The sequence below is a fragment of the Pezoporus flaviventris genome, unplaced genomic scaffold (assembly GCF_033815535.1).
Source record: "Pezoporus flaviventris isolate CSIRO_AGI_PZ_B2104156 unplaced genomic scaffold, CSIRO_AGI_Pfla_v1 ptg000045l, whole genome shotgun sequence".
Lineage (NCBI taxonomy): Eukaryota > Metazoa > Chordata > Aves > Psittaciformes > Psittacidae > Pezoporus > Pezoporus flaviventris.
The window spans coordinates 20,327,948-20,355,142 of NW_026892593.1; the positions used below are offsets into that span (position 1 = coordinate 20,327,948).

The window sequence follows — 27,195 nt, forward strand, 5'->3', positions numbered from 1 at the left end:
GAAGTTTTGATTAAAGGAGATGAGATGGTTATTTAAAAGCATCCAAAAGTTCCTAATTACAGGAGATGGATGTATTGAAAGCAGTTTAGAAGCCTGAACATTTAGTTAAATGAAGTACTTCATACGATCTTTGCTTAATCTCAGCATAGACAGTTGTTTTATAGGGTTGTCATAGAGCTGAATTCAAATTCATGCAAAGGGCTGGTTTATATTGGCGCAGTAAGTGATTATGGAGCGTTTCACACACAGCCATGATTTCCACATTTTCTTTGTGTGCAAAAGAGCATGAAATGGTGGTGCTGCTTATAGTGGGGGGAGAAAGGGGGAATTTTTACAGTCATTTTAAAGTAGCAGCCCAAACTAAGTAGAGGTTAAGATATGTTCATGTGCAGTGTGGGAAAGACTCCTTTTAAAAAAAAAACCAGAAATCTTTCCATTTTCTGCTGGAATCAGTCCGCATATCCTGGGAATGGATTGGGAGTGATTTAGGGAGCATGGTCTGGATTGTTGTACACTCAGTCTCACTCACTCTCATTTGTTAGCTTGCTGCATTTTTGTTTTCCCCTGAAGGATGATGCACTAATTGGAAAGGTGCTGATGTTTTTGGGGGAGAATTACAGTACAGTGCTGATGTAAAATATGTGAACAAAATAAATCGAGTAACAACTGTGGCCAAGTGTTTGCAAGAAATGGAAATACCTTTATAGGCATATTATTGTTATTTCCAGTTCTGTTCTTCACTCAGTTTGTGTGGAAGTGAGTGGTGTTGAAGAATGCCAGTTTCAAGTGACATGGAAAGAAAGAACTTGCTTGAATATTGATTTCTGTAAGGTATATGCCAGTCACAATCAAGTTTTTGAATGTGATTGCACAGTGGACATAAAATTCAGAGAGAAAAATTACCTAATCACTTGCTTTAGATTACGTTCAGTGGCTTCCAGTATGTTTGCCAAGAACTCTGTTAGTTTTCTGATTAAAAGTAATTTCGTGCTTCCTAAAACTTTTATGGAACAACCAACAAGAATTCAATTTGTAGGGTCCATTAAAGAGGTTTATTGAGTGAACTTTTAATAGAGATTGGAAACTTTTTGAAACGATATAATGGCTCAAGTTAATAGATTTGGTTCTACTTATTAATTAACTGTTCTTTAATTAGCTAAAAGTATCCTGCAAAATATAACCTCCAGTGCAAGTATTTTCATTATTAATGTAATCTTCACAGAATCCGATAACATTACTCACTCTGCCTTTCTGAAGTGGAAGAGATCTTATTCTATTGACTTTAAAGTGAGGGGAAAGAGAAAATATGCCTTTGCTTAGTGTCATATGCAGTGATGCTTAAGTCATGTGATATTTCAAAGGCTGATGAGAGGTGAAGAATGCATCTCACCCTTGCTGTTATACCATGAACTAGCAACTTGCCAGATTCCACAAGTTGAGAGGCCAAAATCTCAACTTCCCACTTAAATCTTAAGAATGCATGATATGCAGAATACAACTTGGAACCCCTCCAAGTGCCATATTAACTCACTGCTAGTAGCAGGATCCAACAAACAAGGAAAAAAGAAACTAGGCTCTATGAAAATTTAGGAAATAAGATAATACTTGTTTTATAGACTTATTAAAAACCAAAACCACAAAAAAAACCCAAACCAACCAAACAAAATAAAACAAAGAAAACAAACCAAGCTTTGTTTAAAAAATAAAGAAGAGAAAGAAAAGGCTTACGCACAGTCCACCATTGTGATTAGAGGAAATGTATTGGCAGCTGAATTCAGTTCCCACCAAATGAATACAATTTTTTCCCCATGATTTCTGTGAGCATTTGACAAGACATGTGGCTGCTACGTTTGTAATGTTCAACTGTGGAATAATTTTTAAGATGGATTGCTAATTTCAGGGTCTAGTACAAAATGTCTCAAAAATATTCCAGAAGGACCCAGTCTGAATCTCGGCAAAGGAACCACATTGTGCTCTGAATAGGAAGCAAGATGTTTTGTCCTACAGCACATTATGTAAAAATCAATACTCCAAAAGGAAGAATGAAGGAGGCATAAGCACCTGTCAGATGACATATTACTATTAAGTGATGTAAAAACTGGGCCATTTTATTTATAAAGAAATGCTATTGAAAGGAGAATATTAAGTTATATATACATCATATTTTAATTTAGCAATATCTGTTGTGAGAAAACATATTTATTCTTTTTTTCTTCTTGAGAAAGAGTGGAAAGACTTTCAGTGATCTCTACCTAATAGCAGAGGCATTACCAGCTGTTTTAATGAAAATCTAAAAATTAGACTACATAGATAAGACGAAATAGCATAAAGTTCCACTATATATAGAAAACTTCAAGAGAAATCATGTAATTTTTACATGCAACTAAAACTTATAAAACTAGGTGTAAATTTGTAAATGGTAGCTTAATGGGTGTTGACCAACTTACCTACAGTACAAGGTAAATTCTACACGGCAATATAACCCCCGCACAAACATAAAAATACAGGGAGACAATTTCAGCATGCTCTATGTGAAATTCCCAAATCTACAAAGATTAAATTCAATACAGTATTTATGTTCTCAGTTCCCTAGGAAATTATAAAGAGGAAACAATATAAAATTCAGCATGATCAGAGTTATTGCTGTGACATTATCTACCCAGAAATACACTCTTAGTAAACATGGCCCCTATTACTGAATCATAACTCGGCTGTAGTTTACTATCCTTAATGGCTGTCTAATTATCCAGCTATTGAGCAGGGAAATATATAAAGATCACATAATAAGTAGTCCTTTTGATTTATAGGGAGTTTCAAATCCAGATGAGCATATTTGGGCTATTATGAATTACATCAGTGATTTCTACTGGGATCTCAGTGTCTAAACCAGTGTCTAAACCAAAGCCAAAAGGCTTTGAAGCTTTGCACCTGCACCTGGATTAAGCACTTAGAGTTTCGAAACAACTTGCTGGGGGATCCTCTTTTACAGTAACTTTGTCAGGAATCACACTGACATCAGAGGAAACACCCAGCAGCTCTCCCTGAGTCCAGCACTGGCTCAGGTGAAAATTTGGTTTTGTCTGTACTGAGTATTGAATGTATAAGGACTACAAATTGTGTTTTATGAACTCTGCTGCAGAAAAGTGAGAATGATAACATTATGGAATGAATGAAAAACATCCTGAAGGTCACACATACAGCTTGGTCAAACTAATGTCATCTCATGATGTACTGATGGCAGTATCTTTCACACTAGATGAGGTGCTCATACAGGATCTCTCTGTTATTTATATGCAGTGTGCATAACACCTTAAGATAAAATGGCTTTTCTTCCTAGCTAACTACTCTCATATAAAGGCTTATTAATTAGAAGAAATAACTGAAAACATTCAAAACTAGGCTGGTGTTGGAATTCACAGGAAAACACAGATCTCTTTTCTTACCGTAGTTTTTTCCAGGCAGTGAAGCAGGTGGTGGTGCTGTGTTTCAAAGGACGAGCCAGATTTGCTAACAAAGGCCTGTTCTTCTTCATTGGAGGACTGTTGACACATAGAACTCCATATTATTCTCATTTGTGAACAAGTGGGCTGTTATCCAAATATTTGATCAGAACTAATCTGGATTGTACACAGTAATATAACTGCAGCTACACTGCATAACCAAAATTTTGCTTATTTTTTTTTTAATCAAAATATTTTCTTTCCTGCCATTGCATTTCCTTTTAAATGTTTCCAACTTAGGTCTTTTATGCATAGATGGAATAACACAATTTACAAATGCAATCAACATGTAAGCTTTGAATATTGGATCAACGCATGCTTAAAATTATCATAAATTTAAATGACAGTAGACGTTTTTTTTTTTTTTCCCCGGGAATGTGCCTCATTTGAAGGAAATTAAACAGAGTTGTCCTCCTGGGATCATTTCATAGCACTAAAGAATTTGTGGTATTGCTGCTTACACAAAAATTCATGTCACTGATCCCAATTTGCTGAGTCTGGAAAACGTATAGCAGATGTTACTGACAGAGAATAAAGAATTAAGTAGAAAGCATTCACTGTTTATTAACTGCTTTCATAATTATTCACTAGAAAGCAAAAAAAATAAATAGGGAATGAAGTGGGATAATAGGGAAGATTACAGTTCGACTTTGGGATATTTGAAATGTGCATGGCAATTGAACTATTTGGTGTCTTTTTAGTTCAAAGATTTGAGTTCTTTCAAGCAGAAAAGGAAATAAGGGCTATGACTGCTCATCTTTAATGCTAGACCGGACGGATGGACAGCCACTTCCTCCTCTTCTGGCTATAGGTTAAAACCCTTGGCATTTTAACACATATCGAACAGAAAGGGCATAGAGGAATGAAAGCCTTCCTGTATGCCCCAGGGAATTGCCTGAATACCAGAAAATGTCAGGGATTAAGAAGCTCTGTGTCTTCAGTCTTTCTCAGCTGGGTACAGCTCCAGGCAGCAGAGGGATTGTCTCCAGCAGCATGGGTTGCTGTGGTTTCCAGTCCCAGCCACTGCCTTGTGTTCAGTCCTGGCTTACTCAGCAGGTGTAAGCAGGGGGTGGAATTTCTTCAGATAAGACTGTATTTCAATGCATTTGGTATAATCACCAAGATTGTCCTTAGAGCAAAATAGGCACTTCCAGGGAATGTTTTCAATCTGAAGCATCTCTCTGTGCAAAAAACAGCCCGGAGCTACCTCTTTTCCTCACTAACAATGAAGCTTGGTTTTGTGGCCCAGGGTCTACCTGTCTAAAGTCAAATGAAATAAATCTAACCTAATTCCTAAGAGGCAAATGCTCTTTACTTTCTTAATGAGGTCTCCTAACTAAAAGTGTGGGTTACATTTGAATCCAGCATGTCTATGTGGCCATTTCCCTCATCTTTTAATACCCCGCCATCTCATAAGCTTCCTTTAACAATAGTAATTGTCCAATTTATCCTTCTTTAATCTACCCCCAAATAGAACATTTCCTAAAAGACCCAAGCTGACTTGCCCTGGTGATAAATAGAATAAGCCACTGCTGGGCTGTCATTAAGCTGTTACTCTGAAGCTGGAGGATATGGGAACATTACCTGCTGCAGCTGGTTACTCAGTAAGCCATTTCGTTTGCTCTGCATGTAGGCATTAGCACTCCCACTCTTTGCAGCACGAATTCGAGCAAGTCTGGCTTTCTGTGTAAACAGACAAAAGGAAGAGTGACACTTGTACTCATATCCATTATTCTGTTTATCTAAAACCAGTAATTGGAATCAGCTGCTTATGAATATCAATATCATAATGACAGAAAGGCTGCATTGCATCTGTCCCCCAGGTGGAGCAAAGCATGAGTGTCTTCCTATTTAGAACGCAAATGACAGAAGGTTTATTGTTTGCATGCATCATCTAATGAGCACAATGATTTTGGAGAAGGTATTGGACAGATCAACATGTAAGGGCCTCCTTTTCTTTGTATTGTTGCAACTATGCCATCCCTTACGCCTTGTGGGTCAGGAACACAGGCATCCATCTCAGTTGCTCCTTCAGGGAAAATTTCTTTAAAGGTGAATATATTGTTCAAAAAACATAATGTTGCAACTTCCGTGAGCTGGTTTCTCAGAACCTTCTGGGTTTTTAGTGTAGCAGAATGCGTTAATGCTTTTTATGCTGTCTCCCAGCTAAGGTCCTAAATGCTTGCTAGATCTTTTAAAAGCCTTTTTGTCTCTTCATGTCTGTTGGTATAATCTGACTTAATACTTGCCATCATTTATCATAATCTGATTTTTCAGACACTGCAGGGATCAAATTGCTGAGAGAGATCTGAGATTTCTCAGGTGAGCTTCATTGCTCATGAAGGTGACTTTCATTCCAAAGTGGAAGGTGTTTCATGAGAGAAGGACACTTAACATCCACTTACTTCTGTACAAAAGCAAGAAACCAACGTTAGGGGGAAACGAGGAAAAGACTCTTTCATCCAGTAATGTGGAAAACAGAGGCTCATATGAGATTTCTAGCGTGGTGTCCTGATTCTGTAATTTTTGTGTCTGGTTACACAGAGAGAGTCTGGGTTTATCTTCATGGTTAAATTTCTGATTCTGAAAGCCAAATGCTGAGCAGCATTTGGAGTTGAATGGCTGCTGAAGCACAGGAAGAGATAAAGTGAAGAACTTAAAAAACTGACTTTGATATATTAATTAGGATTTTCATATCTGATAATTACTCAGTTGATATTTTCAGAAAATAGAGGAAACATCTTCCCCTCTTGCCCCAGTTTCTGGGACATTAAACATCACCATGAAATGACTGAGAATCTCTGAATAGGGAAGCAGCCAGGTCACTGCAGCACCAGATCTCTCTAGCATGATTAATAATTAACTGACTATAAGGAATAGCTCAACACCACGCTTCTTTGCACCCACAGCCTCAAACTCACAGATCTTCTCAACAGCAAGCCAAGAATTCATGACAGCTAACAGCAGACATGCTAGAAGCTGGCTGACGTTATATGTAATGTATTTATTAGCTTTTAACTGTTCTGAAAGAAAATAAGATAATGCTGGGCATGTGTGCATCACTGAGCCAAAAATTTCACATGAGAGGCTGTGGCCTGATTTTATGATATATTGTGTATTTTAGAATAGCACATTGTTTTGTTGCCTTCCTCGGTGCACACAGCCTTCCTAGCAATGCAGTTAATGCATTAATTATGCTAGTGGTAAGGAGGCAAGTGCCCCAGTCACCTGCACAGTGCTTCTGCACAGGTCAGTTCCTGCTTTCCCCTTCCTCCTGTTAGCACTGGAAGGACATCTGCAGCCCCACACTCAAACACCCTGAGCAGGCCCCCAGGGGCTGGACTGGAGGGTAAATGTCCAGTCTTTCACTGAGCACCATGACTGACCAGCGGCAGGCAGCCTAGCGTGCTGCAGTGAGCCACCTGGCATGCGATGCTCCAACCCTCAGGCTCACACAGGCTCCTCGGTGGCACGTCCAGTGCTGAGTCCTCAAGGCTACCAATTAAAAATCTCTTTGAGGGGGTAGAAAATTGGTTCTTTTCAAAATGGAGCTCTTGAGATACACCACCAGTGTGATGGGTGAAGGCAGAAGGAAGAGCTTTACCTATGCCACAGAATATTCATGGGTTGGGATGTGTGCACTGGGTTATGTACATAAATATATTAAAGGTCTTTCTTAGTACTACTGTTTAGCCTTAGGAGCTTGAGACACTTTAGAGATGCCTTTGCAGGGTGCAATATGGAGTCCCATAAATAAGTGATTTCAGGCACAAAAGTTTTCGCTGTGGTACTCTTCAGTGTGCTTTTCATACAGGGAGATTTATTAGACTTAATGAACATGCATTAGTTATGTTTTTCCTTTTAGCATGCATATTCATTTTCTCTTGCAGTGATGAAGCAATAATTAATTGAAGCACCAATTAATAAAGATATATAAAACATAACAGTTTGTCAGACTATCTTAATATATCTATGTGCTACAACACATACAATATGAAGGCTGTATTTCCCATGTGAAGTTTTCAAATAGCTTTGCAAATATAAATCTGTTGCATCTTAGAAAGCTTTTGTGAGGTGAATAGTAAGTAATAGCTTACATCTTTCTAGCTGAGGTCCATTCATATGGCCTGAATTTACATCACTTACCAAAAAGAAGAAAATAAATTTATTACCAAGACAGGAACCAGATACTGTGGCTTCCATGCTTATACTTCAGCTTACAGAAAATTCTCCTGAAACTGGAGGTGTTTACAAATCTGTTAAAGCGATAAGATTTCTTTTCAGTGCTTCTGCCTGATTTATATCAGAGCCTGTAGCATGAGTAATCTAGTGACTCCTCACATTTCCTATCAGGGAATCAGTAAAACCTCATGTAGGGAACAGGTTTATAAGGGCTGTGCACTGGGCATTGAATTCCCATGAAGGACACCAAAATGATGCGATGGCATCAGGAAAACTCTGATAACAGAACAACTGTTTTTTTTGTTTAGTCTGCAAACTGCTGCGAGGTTTTCCCTGTTAGCCATTGAATGTGACTCTGATGTTGGTAACACTTATGTCACCCAGGAAAAAAACAATGTAAGTGAAATGCAGTTCTTTTCCACCACAATAATCTTGTCTGAAACATCGTGAAGAAACTGATGATCAGATTTCCTTGTATTTGCATTGAACTTCACTTTTGAATGAATCGGGTTTTTTTCCTAGCTTCAAATTTTAACAGCTTAGAGGTAGGTCCTTGTCTATGGCTGCACTTACAGAAACCTTACAAAGGGAATTCACTGTTATTTAACAACAGCTAGCTCTGTCAGTTTTAGAAATATAAAAATTTAATTTCATAAGTTTTTAATAAGTGCAATGTAGCACTGTAGGGTATTTACAACATTCAGCTTTTAATACTCAAGATGCCCTCAGCTGTCCAGCTGTTTTAAGAGAGAGATTTTATCAGGAACACTTTAAGGCAGGGCTTACTGCAGTACCGTGAATCATTTTTTGCAAGAGCGTGTCTTCATTTTGCTATGCAAGAAGCCTAGGTAGCCTAGGTAATTTAGTACTTAGATAGTTCCTGCTGTCACTCTTCTGCTGCTCTCTAGACTACATAACTATCTTACTATCAAAACTCAAAAATTGCTAATTACTTGCCTCATGATTATTTTTTAATGGTCTTGTAGAATTAAAAGATAAGAATTTGTTCACAGTCATTCTGTATGTACTGGTTTTTGCTGGAACTGAGTTAATTTTCCTCATAGTAGCTGGTATAGAATCAATCATAGAATAACACAGGTTGGAAGGAACCTTGAAAGATCATCTGGTCTAACATTCTATGGAAAATGGGGCCTAGATAAGATTATCTAGCACCCCATATAATCACATCTTGAAAACCTTCTGCAAGGGGGACTCTACCACTTCACTGGGGATGTCATTTCAATGAATAATTGTTCTTGTGTCCAGATGAAACCTCTCCTTGCGCAACTCTTACCGGTTGCCCCTTGTCTTCTTCATGTGGCTCCTTGTGAAGATAGAGTCCTCATCCTATTTGTAGTCATCCTTTAAGTAACAGAATGCTCTTTTCTTCAGGGAGAAAAGACCTAGGTCCTTCCATCTTTCCTCATATGTCAAGTTTGCCAGCTCTATGGAACTATGTTTTGGATTTGTGACTAGAACAGTATTGGTAACATGGGGTATTTTAGCTATGGCTGAGCAGTGCGTACAGAGCATCAAGGCCTTTTCTGCTCCTCAGACTGTCCTGCCAAGTAGGCTGAAGGTGCATGAGAAGTTGGGGGGGACATAGCCAGGAAAGCTGACCCCAGCTGAGCAGAGGGATATTCCATACCATATGATGTCATGCTCAGCAATAAAACTGGAGCTTGGCAGGGGCTGCCCTTGCTCTGGAACAAGCTGAGCATCAGTTCGTTGGAGGTGAGCAATTGGTGCATTATTTTTTTTTCTTGTCCCTCCTCCCTCCGTTGCTGCCCCCCACACCCTCAGGCCTCATCCATCACCCCCACTTGAAAAAGCTATTAAACTCTCTTTATCCACACCCATGAATTTTTGCACATTTATCTTTCTGAGTCTTTCCCCTACTCTGCTGGGGAGGAGAGAACAAGTGCCTGGGTGGTAGAATTGTCCAAATATCAAGTCACATTGTTTATATCACTTTTTTAATGGCCTTTCATAAACCCATCCTGTACGTTTGTTTTCAAGTGAAAAATCAAGCTCAGATTTCATGCTCTGATCTTCTGATTTTCAGTAGTCACAAATAATTGACTTCAGATTAGCTGAAAATAATTTATAGGATGTCAGCATGTAACAGAGAAGGAAGTGCTGTTTATGTACATTAATGCGTATGGAACTAAATAAGGTTCATACATTTGTTGAGTCATTCCTTGCTTTCACAACCTATTCAAATTATCAAATTATTCAAATTTTCGACACATGACATCCTTGTCTCTAAATTGGAGAGACACCAGTTTTATAGATGGACCACTTGGTGGATAGAGAACTGGTTGGATGGCCACACACAAAGAGTTGTGGTCAATGGTTCAATGTCCAGCTGGAGACCAGTAACTAGTGGTGTCCCTCAGGGATCGGTGGTGGGACCAGGCTTGATCAACATCTTTGTCGCTGACATGGACAGTGGGATTGAGTGCGCCATCAGCAAGTTTGCCGATGACACCAAGCTGTGTGGTTCGGTTGATACGCTGGAGGGAAGGAATGCCATCCAGAGGGACCTTGACACACTTGTGAGGTGGGCTGATGCCAACCTCATGAAGTTTAACCATGCCAAGTGCAAGGTCCTACACCTGGGTAGGAACAATCCCAGGCACAGCTACAGGTTGGGCAGAGAAGAGATTCAGAGCAGCCCTGAGGAGAAGGACTTGGGGGTGCTGGTTGATGAGAAAATAAACATGAGTCAGCAGTGTGAGCTCTCAGCCCCTCTACTCTGCTCTCGTGAGACCTCACTTGGAGTATTGTGTGCAGTTCTGGTGTCCTCAACATAAAAAGGACATGGAACTGTTGGAACAAGTCCAGAGGAGGGCCATGAGGATGATCAGGGGACTGGAGCACCTCCCATATGAAGACAGGCTGAGAAAGTTTGGGCTGTTCAGCCTGGAGAAGAGAAGGCTGCTTGGAGACCTCATAGCAGCCTTCCAGTATCTGAAGGGGGCCTATAGGGATGCTGTGGAGGGACTTTTCATTAGGGGCTGTAGTGATAGGACAAGGGGTAACGGGTTAAAACTTAAACAGGGGAAGTTTAGGTTGGATATAAGGAAGAAATTCTTTACTGTGAGGGTGGTGAGGCACTGGAATGGGTTGCCCAGGGAGGTTGTGAATGCTCCATCCCAGGCGGTGTTCAAGGCCAGGTTGGACTGAGCCTTGGGTGGCATGGTTTAGTGTGAGGTGTCCCTGCCCATGGCAGGGGGGTTGGAACTAGATGTTCTTAGGGTCCTTTCCAACCCTAACTATTCTATGATTCTATGACTGTATTGTTCAGTAAAAACAAGCTTTCCATGCTTCTGTGCTAAATTCAAAAATCTTGGGTAAGTTGTTTTGTTAGTTATGTCTTGGCAACCCCATTGAGGTTAATGGCCTATTTATGTCATTTAAAGAAGTCACAGTAGCTAGCAGGGTTCCCTACTACAAACACTCAGCTCTAGACTGCCAGGTGCTGTTAAGCAGTTGTTGCAGTTTATTTGAGAGCTATTTATATTTATTTAGTAAGTAATTATTCATAAATTGACAGATAAATACATCATGCACAATCAATAAATAATAAAGTCAAGCCAATCTTTAGGATAGATTTTGCTATACAAAGACAGAAGACCATAGTCACATGAAAGATTCAGGTTGAGTTTTACGTATTATGTCAGGGTTTGGAGCTGATCATAGTTGTTTAGGTTTCTGTTGTGGCACCATTTGTCACTATTGGGATAAAGTGCTTGGGTAACTAAATTAAGGCTTCTTCAGTTATCAGATAATGAACAATAGTGGCCAGATGGACCCACACTTAGGACTTGATGTTTAAGAGAATACAAGGCTTTTGCCTTCAAAATATGCAGAAAAATAGATGTATGTAAAACCGAGAAAGCATCTAGCAAAGGATGCTTCATTCAGGGTAAGGAGCTGCCACAGTACATAGGATGGAGCTTTACAGCCAAGCTGCCATTGCGTGGCCAGACACAGGTTCCAAGAAGAGCCCTTCCCTGTGTTGGCAGTCATCCCAGTGAATATAGAACTGTGAGGGTCTAGACATATCTTAACCCTTGATACCCATCAAATATGGAATAGGAAATTGTATCCAAGCTTACCTAAACTTTTTCTTTTTCTGTCCTTTCCTTTACACATGGACCAGTCACAACACATCTGTCATTAACATTGCCACCTGAAGGCACTGATGGGCAACCAAAATAACTTGGCCTCTTGAAATTTTCTATAGCTGAGAAAAGCTCCACAAATAGGATTTGTCAGAACTGTCTCAGTAGTGATAAATATGCTTGAGGAAAAGTTGCAGTAAGACTACAGGGCATAATTAGTTCTGCCTTGAATTGCAATTGTCAGGGTATGTCAGATCCTTGGACCTTATTATCTGATAGAAGAAAATGTTCTCATAAGCACAAATGAATTTTCTTTGCTTTTTATTTCCACCTATTTTTTTTGTTGTTTATGTTGATTGCCAGTGAGTTCCTGTAGTGCAGTGGAAGGTTGGCCTCTCCTGACAACCTATTACAAAGTGGGATTTAAAGCTAATTACAATATATTCCATGGTTGGAAGCAGGATCTTCCTTTGAAATGTATTCAAAATGAGATGGTATATATACATTTCTTCTTCCATGTTCTCCTGAGCCTTAATGTACAGCATCTTTTGGCCAAAAAGAAACAAATGGAATCATCTAATCTTGAATGACTGTGCAGAACTCAGTAAATGCATATGCTGATGGTCACATGGCTCTTGAACAAACCTAATATAAGTGACAATTTTTTCTTCTGCTGAAAATTGCCAGTGCTCCTGTACGAGATTTTGACTTCAATGGAGAACTTGCTCTTAAGTTTCCGTACAGACCAAATGTTTCGCATTTCTGAAGATTATCTTGATTAAACTTCTGCATGAGATACTGATAAAATAAGTTACACAATTCAAACACACAACTCCCACAATCAGATGGAAGCTGTTGTAGCCAGCGGGAGGTACCACTGCCTGCAGGGGTGCATGCTGTGCTCCATGAAACAGCCCCTTCTTTCAAGCTTATGTTCTTCAGCCTTAGAGAGTAAGAATAAGGTTTGTGCCTAAGGGAATATTTATTTCAGAAAGCTGCGAGAAGCTTCTACTGTATTGAATGAAGAAGGAATTTCAAACTTCAATAATGTGACCTTTTTGCTTGAATATTCTTATGCAATGCAATAGAACCCTTCTGTGACATGCAAGGCTATATTCATAGCTAAATATTGCTAAATATGGACTATACAGTACCCAAGAAGTGCCTTTTGTTGATTTTTTTTTCAGTCTCTCAGCGCGATATTCGGTTCAACATCTCAGTCATTTTAGATTGACAGAGATCAGCTTTGCAATAGGAGATACAAACGAGTGAGGAGATATAAATTAGTGCTAAGTCAATCAGACCTCAAAGCCATTTTCTCTGAAGCAAGAAAGGCATCAACACAGTCAGAAATCTCTTATCCTTATTGTCGGCAGTGTTCTGGAGAGCAGAGAAAAACCACTTGGCAAGACTGCCATTTATTATTTAATATTCCTGTTTGAAACGTACAATGAGTTCACTGTTTAGCAAGAAGAAAAGTCAGTTATTAACTCAAGCAGCTTCTACTCAGGAAGAGATTATAAGGAATAATAGCCAGTCTGCCAATCTAATTATTGCAAGCAAGGTATTTTCTAGTGTCCATCTCTTTCTCACTAGCAAGTGTAAAGCAGGCACAGAAGATTCTGTTTCTTGACATGCAGTAGGAGACAGTCTCTATAGGAAGTAAGTCTGTCTGTGTCTGCAGTTATTATGAAAGCTCGAAACAGGCACATTTATTGCTGGGATCAAGCAGATATGTTACTCATGACTGGTACAATGCTCTGAGGCACAGTAATGAAGCATTGTGTTTTGGCTGATGTATACTGTTCTTTGTCTGCTGCCATTACACAAACAGAAGTGGAAAAATTCTTGGCAGAAACAACGCAGTGTAGAAGTGACATGTCTGTATATCCCAGCTCTGAGAGAGCGGAATGCACAGCTAGAACTAGCATGTGGGACAAAATGGCATGCAAAAGGGTGGGAGGAATTAATAGATAGGTAATGTATGGTATTTGGTTCTCTGAAGCAGCCTATATTTTAAATCAGGTTTCTAGAAAGGTATGACATTCTTGTGATACACCTGGTTTCTTTTATGGCCATTTTCCTCATCTGACAGCATTCTTCCAAGGTGTGGCCATTAAAGGGTGCAATATTTTCAGCCTGAGAGGATGACTGACTTGGCCATGTACCTCTCTTTCTCCTCAAGATATTCTGGGAATGGTATGACCGTGTACATTTATTTCACTTCCTTTGCATGAAGAAAATAATTAAAAAGGTGTCCAGAAAGAAGCAAATAATTCTGTATCTTTAAATCTGGTGCTTTTGTCTATATGAGGCAGATGAAGCCTTCAGCTGGCTGTGTTCCCCAGTCTATGTATGTAGTCTCTAGCAATGGCCTACCTGCACATCTCTGTGGGCAATGATCCTGCTCTCCTTGGATCTCTGGAGACTCGGGACCCCTGAACAGAGGCCATGGGACCACAGAAAGTTCTTACTTAGAGCTTAGAGCCTTAGCCTTGGCAATCTTGTAACCTGTGTTTCAACCACTCATCTCAATGGCCAACAGCAGAGAAGCAGAAGGCAATGCATCTCAGCTCCCTTATCAGAGCTTCAGGTGTCAGTGGAAGCTCTCTAAGATGCTTAGTATTGCAGGTTTGGGTGAAGTAGATTGGTATTAGTACACTAGCCATGATGTGGGGTGGAAGCTGATTGCTCTGGCTTGGCTGCAGCTCTTCCAGTAAACAGTTCTTCCTGGCTCCTGACCTTGCCCAGATGGGTCAGGGAGAGGAACTGTCTTGTTGTAGGACTAGTTGGTGTTTTAGTAATAGACTCAGCAAATCAAGGAAGCTGGAGAAAGAGACTTTTGCTTTTGGCTTTTTGTGACTAAGTTTTTAAATTTTTTTTTCTGAAGCCTTTTAAGCAAAGTAGGTGCTGAGGAGACAATATTGTCAATAATCAGATTCTCCAGAGACTGGACCTGGGGATTAAATACATGGATTAGTAGAGCAGGCTGCTAAGAGAGACATTAGAAATCATTATTAGGTTTTTTTTCTTTCTAGTTATTCTTTTCTCCTCAGAAGATGCTCATGGAAAGAAAGTCTGCGTGAGAAACACAGAAGGATCTTCAGTGGGTGGAATGGCAGCAATTGCCTGAAAATACTAGATCTAGTCTAACAAGTAGGATGAATTACCACAACGGTAAATCTGTAAATTTTGACAGAAAAGATAAATGAACCATGTTGTGGTTTTTTCTTTTTTGTCTAATGATGTTTTTCATCTAGGACATAGGCTAGGTGTGTGGCACATATATAGAATAGTTATTTTGCTAAGAAATACTTTGAGGATGCACAACATATAGAAAGTCATGTTACCAATTTTTCAATAACAGAAGTGAAAAAAATTAGGAGCTCACCTTTTGTGCCCTGCGCTTGTCTGCTCGTTGATTCTGGTGGTAGATACGGCTGAAGTTGGAGACAATTACAGGAACTGGCAAAGCAATGACCAAGACCCCACTCAGGGAGCATATTGAACCAAAAATCTTGCCAGCTATTGTCTTTGGCACCATGTCACCATATCTAGATCAAAGAAAAAAAAAAAGCAAAATGTTTTTCAAATATTGAATTTCAAGATGAATTAATTGCATAACAGATTTTCTTCTCTTGCAAATAATACTTGCTGCATTCCCAGAGTTGTGCATTCTGTCCATCAAAATGTGGGCATCTACGTTTTACCTGCTGTAGTCTTCCCAGGCTGCCTGGAGAGTGAGAGACCTTGCTAAGGAAGAAAAAACAAATTGGTGTTGAATTTAAGTCTTTACTCTTGTTTGCTTGTTGGAAGAACTCATCACTTTCCATTGGCAAGATCACAGGGACACTATTTGGTAAGTCAGGTGCCAAGCTGAATAATCTGTTGTCTCACTTATGTTGATACAGTACTTTCATTTAGGAGGGTAGCACATTTTTTGTACCGGTCGTCCAGGAGATTGTGGAATTTCTATCTTTGGAAATTTTCAACACTTGGCTGGACAAAAGCACAGCTGATCTAACCTACTGCTGTTGATAGGCTGCCTTTGAGTGGGGGACTGAACTAGCTGCCCCCTAGAGGTCTCATCTGTGGTCTAGACAAAAGCAAACATGAAAAATTCAACCCACAAGCAATCAACCAACCAAATTCTAACTGCAATTCCTGGCAGTGCTCAAAATCACTAGGGCTACTACCTCTCTTTATGATGCTGCATATTGTTTGGTCCAGCAAGTGAAAACTTAGTGCTACTGCAGTATGTGAAGGCAATCCAGTGACAGCTTATTGTGAGATATCAGCTCATTGCACTCTGTAGCGTGCCATATTCTGTAAGTATTTAATTACATACTATGGAATTTAATAAAGAGATAAATTACTTTCAAGTACCATTTGGATTTTTTCTTTGCTGGATTTTAAGTTATTATTAAACATTGATTGTGGCATGCGTGTTTAGTATGTTTGTGAGAAGGGAGGTAGCGCATTCCCTATTACAAAAGATTTATAAACTGTTAACACAAGAAAAGATTAGAAATAAAACTGCAGGAGGAGCAGTGTTTGGGAAATGTTATGGAAAACAAAATCTGTCTGCTTAGCAGGAACTGGAAAAATAATAACGATGAGGGCTGTCTTCAAGTCACATGGTCCAAATCCTGCACCTAATCATGAGGAGAGGATAAGTGGATGGGGATATCAGATGATGGAGAATCTGTATGGACTTAGAGAACACTTTCTAGCAATGAGTACTCAGCATATGTCAGAAGGATATGTATTGCTTTGTAGGTGAAGATGAATAGATTGAATTTTGTAAGATAAGAGTAAGGTGTTTAACATAAATATTAAAATAAATTGTCATCCAGGCTGATATAATATAGATTATCAAGTCTTAGACTACTGACAAAGATCATCTTGTGTAAAATAAATGTTTATTTGCTTTACAAAACATGATCAAGTATAAAATATTCACAGGAAAAAAGACATTAATATTTCTACCCCCCCCCCTCAGAATTTGAATGCCATAGTTTCAGATTTTGTGACATGTGAGACAGAATAAAATACATCATGTAATAGAATCCGTCTTCTAAACTATTAATATAGCTGGTCTTAATGACAAGATGCATAAAACTGGAAAAATACAAGAAAGAGATCATGCTTTCCTTCTCATAAAGATTTGCATCTCACAACATAGGCATTTTTGGTGCTTATCTTCCTAAAGCCAGAGCTGACTTTCAGCTGTCAGGGGTGATGCATGCCCAGCTGTTCTTTCCTCTGAGCAGAGAAGTGAATAAATGACCTTTCAAGGTCCCTTTGACAAATGGGATGCCCGACACCTAACTAACTCCTTTTTTTTTTTTCAGGCAGAGCAGTGAGGAGAGTGGTGGGCATGGGGCCAGGGTGGTGAGCTTGGGGGAGAAGTCCCAGGATCTAATCATTGATAATCATTGCTGATTTAGTACTCGTTATTGTTTTACATCAGCCTTTTAGATACAATCCAAGTATTTTCTTAAATTGAATCAAAGTGTATCAGCAGAAAGCTATTTAAAAGGCACACACTCGACACAACCAGATCTTGAAATTTAAAAATTACACATGCGCAGCACTACTGGAACAGATCTCTTTAACTAGATTCCAGAATCTGTATTTAGATGCCTATCCTAGTTAGATGTCTTGAAATCCTATATTTCTGAACCTTCATAAGCTCATATAGTCACTGGTGGCTGCTGTGGACAGGAGGCATTGCTGGCTCCAATTAATTTGGTTTGATGTTGCTCAGGGATATAGTTCATCCTGTTGATAATGTGACACTGTAATTATGTGAACCAAGTGCAGACTGATGTTTTAGGAGTGGTGACAGGAACTATTAGCTGATCCATCTCTAACATTTCAGTATTTATGTGTGGACCTACTCAAGGAGATGCCTTTTTACAGTATTTCAGTGTTATGGAGTGAAATAAGAATATAAGGATTGTTTGATACATGAAGGTATTTTGCAGTGTTTTTCTTGCCTTCTGGGCAAAATGACAGGTAGATGGATATACTGCTTATTTTAAAATAACTTGCTTTTGATTATTTTTCTACTTCAGCTTGAATAAGTTGTAATACGGTGACATTTTCCAAAGGTAATGTTGCTTTTCCACTGTTTAGTGTTAATAATATCTTTCACATCATTAATAACTCTTACATACTAGTTTTTCTCCTGTTGATAAACACTGTGTTGGAGATGTGGAAATAAAATTATGGTCAGAAAAAATTACTTCCAAGAAACTAGCTTTTCTGCGCAGGGCGAGAAACATACTTGCTCTTCTGGACAGTGACACAGATTTTAGTCTTGTGTTTGCAAGCCCAGAGTTGTTAATGGACTTCCTCCTGTTGGATTAAACATTACCATTAGTTATACTTCATAGAACCGTAGAATAGTTAGGGTTGGAAAGGACCTTAAGATCATCTAATTCGCAGGGACACCTCACATTAAACCGTGCCACCCAAGGCTCTGCCCAACCTGGCCTTGAACACTGCAAGGGATGGAGCATTCACAATGGGCAACCCATTCCAGTGCCTCACCACCCTTACAGTAAAGAACTTCTTCCTTATATCCATGTATCAGTGAATGCTACCAGTGGAAGTGGATGACATAAAATGAAGAGAAACGTTCTTCTTTTACCCCCACCTGCAATGGCTTTATTGCTTATAAAGTCTAAACTAAGAAAGAACATAAATTCATTTTCAGATGGCATGGTAGTTTTGTGGTGCTTGTATTTCAAAGTGGAATAATTATAACTGATCTCTAAAACAAATCCAAAATTCTGCAGAAAGTCTGTTTTCTTCAGTTATGGAGACACAAAAAATATGGAGTCTTATTAAGCAATTTTTACAGAGTCACTCTTCAAAAGGTAACAATTTCAAGGCTTTATCTAGTGCTACCCTGCTCGTTTCACTGCTCTTCAGACTGGAAATGCAAACATATTCTCCTTTACATGCTTTTTTCTCTAGTTGCAGTCTTTTCATAGTTTTGTATATATTCTGTTCCACATATGTCTATTATTGTGGCCAAAGCTCAAGTCAGTCCTTGGGCATTTATGATTTGTACTGACAATCTGATTTTCTAACATCAAAAGTGTCATCCCAATATTGCATGCTCTGGATGATTGAAGAAAAAGAGATGTTGTACTGATCCCTGTTATCAGTCAGGTGCATTCTACTTCTTTAGCCAAAAAGGGAAGGGAAAAGGCTATGACAAACTAAAAGTGCCAATCAAGTTTTATTAAATCACAAGTCAGAAACTACATGATCAAACTAATGCCTAGGTTTCTCTAGACATAATCCAGATAGGTCAGACATGTGTTATTGCTTGCAGTCCATGGACATCTATCTACTCACAAAGCGACATCATTCAGGGATGACTGGATTTAAAGGCATGTGTATTTGTCTCACGTGTTTGTATTCAACAGGTGACAGACCACTTCTGCATATTTGACACTTTCATACAAGGCGAGAGAGGAAGCCAGTGAATTCCTTCATTTTGCAATTACTGGATCTTTCACAGTACTGTTGGAGTAACATGGGCATGATTTAACACTTTGCATGACAGATTTGGTAGCATGAAATGAGCCTGAATCACACGCAAAAGGCTGAGGTTTTGTAGGAGCTTGGGAAACATGAATATATTTGGGTTTATGAATGCCCAATCTGTAATCTAAGCACTGCCACTGCAGAGCTTACCCATGGTCATCCACCTACCAAATCAATACTGTTTTTCTAACAGATGTGTGGAATATATGTGACGTTTCATACCCATAATTCAAGAAATCTCAGACAACAGAGGCTGTGTTTGTGGTGTCATCAGCTATTTATGTTATTCCTGAGTCCAACGGGTTTTGATGGCTCTAAGATCAAATATTTCATACATCAAAGCTCTGAGTTATTACTGAAACAAGTCGTACTTTTTAGCTATTTTTCCTTGATGTGACCAGAGAAGGTCTTTTTTTTAACAATCTTAAGAAATGAGAGGGACAATGTTGCTTATTTAACTTCTGGTTGAACACAAGAATAATTCTTTTTTCAAGACAAAAATACGTGTATTTTGGAGGATGAAATAAGTAATCACAGAAATTGTAATTTAGCAATATTTTTGTGTGTGTTTGACACATCAGAAATTCGTTCTTGGAAGAGCTTACTTTGGATAGAAACCTCCCCTGCCCCCCACCAAGGTGACCTCTACACCAAAACTGTGAAATTGCAGAACATATATAGTAGAAATAAATCCAGGATGTATATTTTTATAAAGATCACATAGTTTAGTCTGATACTGACAGACGCAGTTAAGGAAAAAATATTAAACCCAAAACTACCTTGCAATAACGTTTTCTGACATTAGAGGGCATAAACGCCATTAAAAATAAATGTAAATGCAAAAATCTCTTAAAATGCATGTTACAAATACATGTGCCCTCTCCCACCTCCTTCGAATTAATTTACATTCTTTAAAAAAATATCACATTGATTGAGGTCTGTTGTCTGCTCCCATACATCTGCTGAAACGGAAAGCTAGTAACATTTTTGTTTTCAAACATGTGAAACTTGACAGAAAATAATGGAGTTGTAAAATAAACAAAAAGCAATTAAAATTAACTTGTTAATATTTATTTTAAAGGAAATTGAATTTTTGACCAGAGAACAAAAGAAATGGTATGAAATCCATGGAAACAAAATCTTTGTAGAAGCCAGCATGGAAAATCTTTTTATGCGTGGGTGACAAATCATATTTCCCACTGGATTTCGCATGTCATCCAGGCAGAATTCAAGCTTCTTGCCCTGGAGTTGATTAATGGAATGGTTCCTTGCCTTTCCAGAACAAGGTCTACACTCCCATCCTCCAGCTGATGGCCTGCTCTGTGCAGAGTAAATGCTTTACCCACCTGGGTGGGATGAGGATGGACCTGCTGCCCTCCTGCCTTCTGCCTGGGCTAATGGCCTTTCCTGTACAGGCAGAACCCCAAGAGGCTGCTTTGGTGAGACTGTCAGTGAAGGTTATACAGCTGCTCATCGGCCCATGCGTTTAGGGAGCCAGCCACACAACTGGGCATGTGCATATGTGCCAGCACAGGGAAGAAGGCAAGAAAAGCAATTCCCAAACTCTCTGACACCAACAGTAATCATGACGAATTTGCAGCCTTACCTAGGTCTTAAAATAGCCTTATGATTTTGGAAAAGTAATTTCTAATAATACAAACTATTTCCATTACTGTGAGACGTGGAACATTACATAGATTATTCCAAATTTTATTCTGGCCTGGGGAGACACTGCATAGACTGCAAAAAATCTTCCAGGTTGTTCTCACTGCTGTGAAGGTCCCTGTGTTGCAATAGCCCTCTCTTCTGCTCAGTAGTGATGGACATACTCCCTCTGGGGTCCACAGAAGTTCCTCCAAGCACCAGCCAAAATGACTGTTCATGAATGATGAAAACCACATCTGCTTCTCAAGAGCGGTGGCTCTCCCTGGGCTTTCCATCCTGCAGTGCAAGAGAGCCAGACAACTGCCCTGCCCCTGGCTGCGTTACCAGCTTTTGAGATACAAAATTTCTACTAAAATGCAGAGATTTTTTTTTTTCCCCATGTGCACCAGAGCTTTCACCCAAGAAGCTTAAACAGATTTATAGAGGTGTGCTTTAGTACTTAGAGGTCAAAAGAAGAGAACTTTTGCATGGAAAAGTTGAATCACTTGCCCAAGGAAACTCCTGGTTTCTTGCAGGCAAGACAGAGATCTAGATAACCAATTTCCTTCTGTTTTCATTTACCATAAAATATTAAATCCAAAAAAGTAAAAAATATCTTTTTTTTTGTCACCTCTCCCTCACTCCACAGGAAAAGGTAATATCCTAACTGTTCCTGAGCTGCTGCAAAGCACCACAGAAGTATGATGTCTGGGTCGTGTTGTATAAGGGCTATTTAAGCTACCAGAGCTATAACTCAGCACACTCCTAACAGCTGTATTACAGTCACAGACAAACTACTGAGGTGGCATTTTGTTTTGTTTTGTTTTTTTTCCCAGATTTTAGAGGCAAAAATAAGCATGCTTGCTTTCATGAAAAAGAGAATATTTCTGACTGGATCAGACACATTATGCATAAGAGAAGCAACATGGCAGAAAAACTGTTCTTAATGCAATAGTTGTAAGCTGCCTTTCCTAGTGTTACCTAAATCATAGGGTTTCTCACCACACACTGGCCACCAACCACATTCATAGGTGAAAATGGGCCTTTTATAGAGTTTGCAGGCAAAGAAAGCTTCACACAACCTTTCACATGGTAGCAAGCTTTGGAGCAAGTGAGGTGCCCTCACCCTGCGTGGCCCTCACCAATACCTGTGCCTTCTGCTGACGGAAATTGAGAGTGAGACTGGTACAGTCACTACTGAGGGTCCCTGCACACTGCAGCAGGCATTGCCTTGTGCTGCCAACCCCCTTTTTGGCCTTTTTAAAATATGATGTCACAGCCTGTTATGGAGGACCTCAGAGCTGAGGCTTCCAGCACCAGCTCCTGTGATGGAGATGCTTACCTGCTGAGAGATCTGCCCTGTATTGGGTGGTATTTTATGTTTAGTACAGTGGATGAAGGACTGTCCGTTAGCAATAAAAACCATCAGCTGAACTGCCACACACTCCACAAAGGAGGAGTAAATATCAGTTAATCACTTTAACTTTGAGACCAGTTAAAAAAGGACCATCAGTGAAGAATAAAGGCTATCCATTTTGAGAGCAGAAAAAGAAGTGTTATGCATAAAGCAATATTACAGACATGTCATATTATATCTGACAATTGCAAAATGGTGTCCTTGTCTAAGTAGGGTACTGTAAATTGTTATAAAGCTGTTCCCTAGAGCTTCCAAGATGCTTGGTGACTAAATGTTGGCAAGTTCACACTAATTAGTCATTTATTTTAACATTACATCCAACAACAGATAATTTAAATTGCTACTGGTAATAAGCTTAAGTGGAATTTCTAAATAAGCATTTCAACTATGTTGCCATAAGGATTCAACCTGTACATTCACAATTTGAAAACTATGTAAGTTGCTCTTTAGGATCTAGTTCTATTTTTAAAACACTACTGTATGCGAACGTGAAATGATCAAGGTCTAGACTTGGAAAAATGAGACAGAGGCAGGTAAAAATATCTTAATTTCTTGAAAGTCTTTAGCCCTTAAGAATACTATATCTAATTAACGTAGAATTCATTTATTACTTTGTTGTATTACATCAGAATTTCAAGTCTTTAAGATACCATGGTGATAAGCAGAGACAAAATGCTTGGCTGGATAATATTTCATAAGATGGTTCAAATAATTACAGGAGGAATATACTTCTCCTTAGTTCCTCAGAGACTTTCCATTTTCTGGGGCCTGATGTAGACACTCTATTTTTTCATTCTATTTTATGTGAAGCCAAAAGTAACTTAAGGGAAGAAAAAAAGAGACAATTTGATCTTTGCTGCCATAGTTCTGACTGACTTCCCTAAGAGAAAATGTCCCAGGGTGTTTGCTCCTAAAAATCAATGACTTGTATTACTTACTTAGTCAGGACCTAATTTTTCAACAGTTTCTTTTCTTCAGTGCATGTGCCCCCACACAAAGAGATATATAGGATGAACTGACCAGCTCTTTCAGGGTTTCAAAATGAGCAAAAGCATACCAGTAATAGCCCAGACCAAAGCTCCACCTAGCCTAGTATTCAGATTCCAAAATTTAACAGGAAGCAAACTAACAAATAGGGAAAATAGTAGGCTAAATACACATAATATCTCTGAATGCTCTTCCATCCTCCAGTTATTTATAAATAACTCAAGATGTACTAGAACTGTGATTTCTTTGCACTTAGCGATCCTTAGTGGATTGCACTTCCATGGGCTTTATTCTGTAACCTTAAATCCGTGCAAATTTTTGGCATTCACAGCACTGTTTGGCAGTTCTATGGTCAGTGTCCTTTTGACTGTTCTGACTGTGGTTCCTTGCTTTGTATGATGCCCTCAACCAGGTCCTTGTATTCAATAAAGCAGCTGGTGCATGATCTCTAGCCACCTTCCTCCTGCTATTTGTGTCTTCATACCTATTTACTTTCATTTTTTTCTAGCCTGGCAATTCCTACTTTGTTCATACAGAGTCTACTCCCTACATTTGATCATACCTTTGCCCTTTTCTGGATATTCTCCAATACTTTTATACTTTTTACAATAAAACAAGACCAGAACAGCACACAGTTTTCAAAGAAGAGGTATGGACAAGTTCAAATTAGCTTATTTTTCTGGTGCCAACTTGGAAGGTGAGCTATGATTATTCACAATGTTAAAATGTGATTCCCTGCAATTTCTCTGTACAAGTCGTTATTGGTGGGAGCTGGCAAATTTTGCCTTACTTTCCAGATTTCTATCACTATCAGAGGAAAAGGAGCTGTTAAGACTTCCTGCACAGCATGGGGTTTTTGATGACCGTCAGGACATAATCCTTAGAAAATAATCGTTAAACTGGCATAGTTCACCAAGCACCTGTGCTAAGTAGAGGGAAAGAAAGCACTCCTAGATTTGTACCAACAAATCAGGAAATGCATCTTTGTCCTGTGAATACAAATTTTTAGGGTTTTTTTCTTCCTTTATTTTCCTCCTTTGTTCTTTCAGAAAATCTGTTATTGGGAGAACTGGACTAAAAAGCAATACAAAGTTAAGAGACAGTGTTTTATATATCCCAGGGAAATGCAGATACAGGAACCGGGATGAATGCACACCATCCCAAATACTCAGCATTTTAAATAAATTGATACAAATATTATAAAGACTTTTCACCAGTTACTACTTGAGACATTAACTGGAAGCAACAGGAACCTCAGGATATAAAAATCTCCACCTTCAAAAGTACCACCATCTCTAGCCACTCTTCATATTAAAGGTTAGGGGTGAAAGATGGACTATGCCTTCAATTGAGGGTCTGGCCATAGTGCCTAGAAAGACTGAATAAAGAACCCATGGTACAGGTAGGAAATGAGAGCAATGTGAGATTTATTGACTACAACAAGGCTGGCTGTAAAGAGAGTCCAGGTGCAAGCTCCATTGCTTCCCAGCAGCATGGACAAGGGTTTGACACATCCTTCCTGGGAAACGATTCCAAAGGCAGCTGCTAAATATCACTGATCTCTCACACCTGGCATTGATTTGTGGATGCTCTCTGTTCCTTCAGACACCTCAGGAACATGTGGAAGATGCCACAGCTGCCCATTTCTGCATTCTTCTAGGAACTCATTCTTTAGTAAAACTTTTCAATATTGTGACTAAAATTAGGATTGAGCTATGAAGCACAGATCTAGGTGCAGATTCAAATGCACCTTTCTGAAGCCCAGGTGTATGTTCTGATGTGCTACCTTGCTTCAGTGGAGGGAAGAATTTTCCTATTAGCAGTGTGATCAGTTACATTTTGGGTCCAGTTCCCATCTCAGAAATATTGCTGAAGATTTTATGTAACTATTTTCTCCTACAGATGTTCTTTTTGTTGCAATACTTGTGCTAAATAGCAGCAAAGTCAAAACAAAGCGTTCATCTGTTAATCCATTCCTGAACTTCTCCTGAGTATATATTAGCCATCAGGTCAAACTGCTCCAAGTATATAGAAAAGTGCTGTGGAAGTTTGTAAGGACACCTGAGCCTTTATTTTGTGACAGCTACTGGGCACAACATTGAGATCAGTGAGCTGATTTCACTTGGGGATCAAATCCAGCTGCTCCCATGTTCAAGTAAAACTCTGACTGACACAGGTTTTAGCCAGTGCTGGCTTTAATGCTGTTCAGGACTCCAATAGGCAAATCAAGATCTGGGGATGATTTCCAGCAAATCTGAACTCCTTGTTCTGCTTTTTTTCAGCAAGGTACTAACAAAGTCCCCAGTCTGCAGTGCAGGTTTGTCTTTCGGCACGCCTTCCAACTTAAAAATATTCTGTTTTTTTTTCCTTCCACATTATTTAGTCCCACTAGGTAACACTGGAGTTTAATATATGAAAATACTGATAATAAAAATATTTGAAAAGTGTTTTTGAAATAACAAAACCAGAATTATTTTCTTCCCTTTAAAAATAATTAGGACTCCCCATCCTCCCAACCTACTATTTATTGCTTGTTTTGCTTCAAATATTTTCACCTGATTTGAAAACAGGCTATTGTGTCATGTTCAGCACTATCCAATAAAACCAAGCTAATTTTTTGTTTGTCAATGCAACCACCAATGGACCAGTGTTATTTTTACATTCCTTCAGGCAAAGTTGAAAAATACAAACCAGCTTGTGTCAGTGTGACACTGCTACTGGCCTAACTCTCTAGGGATCTCTGCCAAATATTGGATACTCCAGTTAATGCTTCTCTAACTCTAAATCTGTTAAACCAAGAGTAAAAACTACTGTAATATATTTTTATACACACACATATATATATTTAGATACATATGCACACTTAGTAAAGACTAAGAACTTTCCCTTTAAGGTAATAACATTTCCTTTGTACAGCTTCTGTGCACTAGAAAACTTATCGCAGTCCAGAACCTTAGTGTCCCTCTCTAGCTAACAGTCAAAAGAGCAATTTTCCTGAGAAAAATTTTCCTCTGAAATTCAGCTCTTTCCTCTTCCATGACATTTTTCATTCCTTTCTGTTTAGAATACAGAAATGTATTCTAAATGTACACAAAATGTGTTTGAGAAAACACATCTGTGGAAGTTACTACCTGCACCTGACTATATAGTATTTTTTTCATTTGGTATAATTATCTTTTTTTTTTGCTCCTTTCCAATTTTCAGGGATTTCTGAGCCTATTCAGGTAAGTCCAGGAAAAATGAAACAAGCGACATACGTTAAGTTTAGCAAAACAAAGCCTCTTCTGAGTTCACTCAAGGCTCCTGACAACTCAGCTCTTCACCAGTGTTAAATCACCCCAAAACTTGAACGAACAAGGGGATACTATAGCATTCAACCCTCGTAAAGTTTTCCTGGTAATTAGTTTCAGCTGAGCATAGTTATATACCCTTTCCTGAAAAGAAACCAAAAGCCTGTGAGAGTTGCCCTGCCCAAGGACAACTTAACCCTCACCCTCCCAGCTTCCAGGCACTGCCTTTGGAGGCTGTAAAAGCTTGGTATTGCTTAGTTTATATTATTTAAATAGAGAAATTTGTAATCATTACACATGGGAAGTATTGAATCGATGGTTAGGAGACTAAAGTCCTCTTTTGTGTAGTGTGGAATTTGAATGATTAGCCACACTGGGTTTGAGTCTTGACACAACTTTGAATGGATAACTTTGCATATGGAAATGTAGCAGCGTGTTACAAAGAGCAGATGTGGGCTTGCCTACTTCAGTCAGGTCTG

At 39.0% G+C, this 27,195-nt stretch overlaps 1 protein-coding gene and 1 long non-coding RNA gene across 3 annotated transcripts in view; both read right to left on the minus strand.

Annotated features, from left to right (window-relative positions):
- The window catches only part of KCND2 (potassium voltage-gated channel subfamily D member 2), a 285,392-nt gene that overhangs the window by 6,636 nt on the left and 251,561 nt on the right, over positions 1 to 27,195 (minus strand). For both annotated transcript variants that reach the window (XM_061467632.1, XM_061467631.1), the window contains exons 3-5: positions 15,204 to 15,366; positions 5,085 to 5,183; positions 3,444 to 3,539 (exon numbers count right to left, since the gene is read on the minus strand). In XM_061467632.1, the coding sequence (XP_061323616.1) occupies positions 3,444 to 3,539; positions 5,085 to 5,183; positions 15,204 to 15,366 (358 nt within the window). The remainder of the gene's footprint in view (positions 1 to 3,443; positions 3,540 to 5,084; positions 5,184 to 15,203; positions 15,367 to 27,195) is intronic.
- Positions 20,065 to 26,808, minus strand: LOC133276623 (uncharacterized). Its single transcript, XR_009745931.1, has 2 exons — positions 26,684 to 26,808; positions 20,065 to 21,319 (listed from the first exon to the last, which is right to left on the minus strand). It is a non-coding gene; the product is annotated as an uncharacterized LOC133276623 (long non-coding RNA).